At 28.8% G+C, this 4,909-nt stretch overlaps 2 protein-coding genes across 2 annotated transcripts; one reads left to right on the forward strand and one right to left on the reverse strand.

Annotated features, from left to right (window-relative positions):
* Positions 1-557: 557 nt before the first annotated feature.
* LOC111028587 lies at positions 558-1,223 on the reverse strand. Its single transcript, XM_022307294.1, has one exon. The coding sequence runs from the start codon at positions 1,221-1,223 to the stop codon at positions 558-560; it is 666 nt and encodes a 221-aa protein (XP_022162986.1).
* Positions 1,224-3,913: 2,690 nt separating this feature from the next.
* On the forward strand, positions 3,914-4,903 carry LOC111028588 (the record flags this gene model as incomplete). Its single annotated transcript, XM_022307295.1, has 2 exons — positions 3,914-4,022; positions 4,297-4,903. A coding segment is annotated over exon 2 (438 nt), but the record flags the coding sequence as incomplete, so codon positions are not given.
* Between the last annotated feature and the right edge of the window lie 6 nt (positions 4,904-4,909).

A 4,909-nucleotide genomic window follows, 5' to 3' on the forward strand; every position in this document is an offset into this window, starting at 1 on the left:
TTTTATTTATTTAAACAATAATAAAGTCACAGTTCTACACTGATTTACTTATTACTTAAACTAAATGTTTCCAATATTTCTCACATATATATCATTAGAAAAATTTCACAACTTATTTTAACTGGGGTGACATTTATGAAGTTATAATAAGAACTCTCTATTAACATTATTTATGGTTTTTTTTTTAGGATATTTATGAATAATATTATTATTCGTACAAGGTAATGGAGACTATATTTATTTTAACCCATTTTAAATGTTAATGAAACTTTATTATTAAGAGCAAAATATATTTTTAAAACATTAATCAAATGTTTGTAAAAAAATATTTTGTAGATTATCAGAAATGATATTTTCTAAAGCTTTTACTAATATGATGGTAAGTTAAAGTAACATTATACCGACTTAAAAAAAAATATTTTGAGAATGTGATTTTAACAATATTCGAAGCATATTATCCATGTAATATTTCTAGAATCCGAAAAAAAGTGGCCAAATAAAGACAATAGAAGATTCCTAGAATGTTAAAATTACATTATTTTAATCGGTTTAAAATCTTATTGGAACATTATTTTTAAATTTCTAACATTCAAAAAACATTCTATCAACATGATTTTGCTATCTGGGCGGTATTCTGTTATGGGTTCATCAGGTTCAAATCGCCAAAGAATTCGTAAATAATCACGGTCTTCAGAATGAATTTCAATTTGTCGATACATTTGCTTGATGTCAGCTGTAAACAGAACCTTATGTACTCGGGCACGAATCAGAATCCGTGGTAAGTTCTGTTGCAGCTTGCGACCTGTGTATAAGTTGGTATTGAGTGATTGTCCCGTGGTGGTCTTGGCAGATGCATCAAAGACGACTCGGAGTTTAGTTGTCTTACTCTCAGGACGCATGATGCAGTGGTGTGGGATGTAGTAACAATATGGAGTCATTCTTTGATTCATTGGGACTACTTCCATATGTTGACTCACTAGGTAATCTCTCATGAACTCCTTATATTGTCGGGAAAGCTCTTCATTTTGCGACAATCGGCGTTCCAAGTACCGAAATCGTGTTTGAGCCATGCTCCGAGAATCTCCGAGGATTGGGTTAGGATGTTTCAATGGTAGCGCAATGCTAAATCGACCAGATGCCAGACGTTTCACTGAGGACGTGAATATTTTTTCTGCGTGGATTTCATCTGGGCTCAAATGGTGTATATGCGGTGGTTCCTCCATCTCCCAAAATTTCGATAAAGATTGTTCAAGTGTCGAGTCAGAGGTGACTAACATTGACGTGACTGACTTGGGTCCCAGACAGCAATTGTGTAACATCAATATTATAATAACGTTAGTATTTAATTAAATATCAAATATTACAATTTTGGTGTTACAATAATATTATCTAGAGTTTAAAATTGTAATATTACACGTATAATGTTTCTTTAATGTGTTAATTAAGTTGTTTTTATAACGTTAAAGTTTAAATCACTTAATAATATTACAATAACATCAAGTTCTTAACTTATTATAATATTTTGCTTAAAATATTTTGTGCATGTTTTGAATTGATTTTTTGTAGTATGTTTGAATTATTATTATTAAAAAACAATATGATAACATTTAACGAATAATCTATAATAGTAATATATATATATATATAATATATTGCATAATCGATTGAATTATTTGTAACCCGAATTCCCATGTTTCCGAGGGTCTGTTATCAATAATAAAAAAAAAAAATGTATTATCATTTTATTTTGAACATCCAATGAGGTATATGTATACATATACACTATAATATATAGGGTATAATTCACTAAACATATATGCCCACCCCCCTTCAAAAAATAGGTCCCTTGCCATCACTCAATGGATAGTATACTGAAACATAATTTTGATGTTAGTTTCATTCTGATTATTTAAGATTTGTATTTTTATACAAACAGATACCTTTTGACTTACACGTTTAAACTTAAATTGTTGTATACATATATTTTTTTTTGTAATAATAGATATTGAACATTAAAATAAATGATTATAATATAATAATTTAGTAATGAATTGCCAAACTGGGTACTTTTTATCTTTACTTAATATCTTTTAATTAAATTGTAATTGTAGTTTAAATTTCTATAATTTTTATTTGTTAGATAGGTATATTTTTGGTATTTGTATTTTGGAGACACTCTACCCTTTGGTCTGGCGAACCCGGCAATTGTTGGTGATGGTAAATGTAAATGTACTATTTATTGTTTAAAATATAATTATTATAGATGCTAAAATACTTTTAAAAAATAAAAGGTTCTCCGTCCATCTATGTTATCTGTTCAATTTAATCATCGGTCTCTGAACTACTTGCAATAAAACAAATATGTACGTGTGAATAGAACACTATTACGTATCACAAAATGTCCAATATTTTCGTATACTAGATTAAACAAATGCATTCAGGATTCTAACATATACATTTTCATATCTCAAATTCCTTAAAAAATTAAAAATGCATCTGTTTAGTCCAGCACACGAAAATAGTGGATATTGTGTGAATACTTCATAGTAGTGTTGTACCCATATGCACATACTTGTATTAACTATTATTACAAGGTACTTTATCAACAAATAATGAATAATACGTAGGAGTGTACTAGCTGTGTAGGACAACTCTTTTAAAATTATTCAAATCGGTCAAGCAATTTTTGATATTTAACAAGACTAACGAAAGCAATTCATTTTTATAGATACCTACATTATATAGGTTATACACTCAAACGACACTGTCGTGGCGTCGTACACGTAGTTATACAGATCCGAAAAGCAGAAAAATACAGACGTACAATTAATAATGTACCGTGTCTATATGGCTATATATATATGTGTAGTGTGTACAGTGTACACGATAAATTGTGGATATACGCACATCGTTGAAATACACAAATGTATATAATAATAATGGACAATGGTTAACACTTTACGGTCATAATTATATTATACTCTGTCACTTCGGATAGGTATAGGTACTAAGTACCTGGTACTTACTCGTATTATACAAGTACCTACCTATCTAGTTTCTAGACTTCTAGTAACTATAACATCTACCAACAAATAACAATATTATATTTTGTTGATACTAACAGATCGGAGACGGGAAGGATGATTGTTAATAGTTATTTATACATTTTATTGGGATAAATAAATAACACTTGGAGCGCTGATGGCTTATCAAAGATGTCCGCGCAAGTAGGATGATTATGGTCTGTGTACCCTGTGAATAGGTATTATTGTACTAGATTATATTATTACCTATTTACATAAAACATTTATAGTTACATACGTATTATTTAGTATTTTTTTTTAATAATATTTCAATATGATATTAAGTCTACAAGACATATTCGTGTTTGTGAAGTGTACTATAAACTCCAGGAATTTAGTAGAAGGAGAATGTGTCCTAAATAGTAATCAAATAATACTATGTGGAAAAATTATTACAGAAAACGTAAGTTTTGAAATAATAATTATAAAAACTGCTTTATATTGCTTTATTGCTGTTGTAATTCATAGAGTGAATGTATAGCTATAAAATGCTTAGTGCTTAAAACATCACAGCTTTCTGATATGCCACATGAAGTTAATGGTCAACTAAAAATATGTGATGGTGTTAATTAATTAGAAAAAAAACTAGATATTGGTTACTTTGCTTGCTCTTGCCCTGCTGGTGCATCTGAATGTTGCAAACATGTAGTAGCTGTGCTTTTATACCTAAATAGGTACATTTCTTTTTAAGTAAATAATAGCATAAGTACATTTTATAATATATTATATTTCTAATAAAACAAGTACTTTTGTATATTTTAGGGTTCACATTGAGGATATTTCTTGCCTTTCGAGCACTGATGTTGCATGTCAATGGTCTAAGCTTAAACAACCATCATTAGAACAATATAAACAAGTTCCTCTAGAAGATTTTTGTTGCATTAAGATAAAACAAAACAATCTGGCCCCTAGTTTAGAAGTAAACGGACCTTTAATTCTGTAAGTTGATTTTCTTTCATCACTTTTACATTTTTGAGATGGTAGTTCATATAAAATATATATTCTAAAATAAGAGTACCTATATATTTTTTCATTTTATTGATATTCTTATTTTAGTTACAAATTCTCATAAATATGCTTTTTTCATATCACAATAATAAATTACCTAATAAACATAAGAGTGATATAAAACAAAATTTGAACTTGATCTCTATTTACTATTTAGTATATTATGATTATTTGTTATTTTAATTAAATCACATTTTATTTACAGTGCAGAACTTTTATCAGCAGCTGGTGATTCGGCTTTACAATTTCACATTAGAGGCCGAAATTTAAAAAGATCATTAATTATTCAAGAACCAGAGACAAATAATGTAGTAGAAAAACTGAATCTGTTAAAACCACATTGTGTACTTGAGATTATTTATAATTATGGAGTTATGAACTTGGGTGATTGTTGTCAGAAAACTTGGTCAAAGCTATCACAATATGAACCAGACTACATCAGAATACGATCAAAAACAGACAAACATTTTTGGGATGATGTTAGACAATACAGAATAACTGGTAGCAGGTGTTATTCGTTATACACATATAACATGAAACCTAGAACAGAGGAAGAATGGAATTTAAAAGCATCTAAGTATTTTTGGCCTGTTAAAGTTTCTAATAAATTTGTACACCACGGAATTAAGTATGAAAATACAGCTAGAATTTTATATGAAAAAGAAACAGGTATACAAATTTTTCAATGTGGATGTATTACATGGCCAAATGAACCATGGTTGAGCTATTCACCAGATGGTTTAATAGTAAATGAATTTAATGTTCCTATAAAACTCGTTGAAATTAAATGTCCTTTCAAAGGGAAAAGTATGAATTCC

The sequence above is a fragment of the Myzus persicae genome, unplaced genomic scaffold (genome assembly GCF_001856785.1).
Source record: "Myzus persicae strain clone G006 unplaced genomic scaffold, MPER_G0061.0, whole genome shotgun sequence".
Lineage (NCBI taxonomy): Eukaryota > Metazoa > Arthropoda > Insecta > Hemiptera > Aphididae > Myzus > Myzus persicae.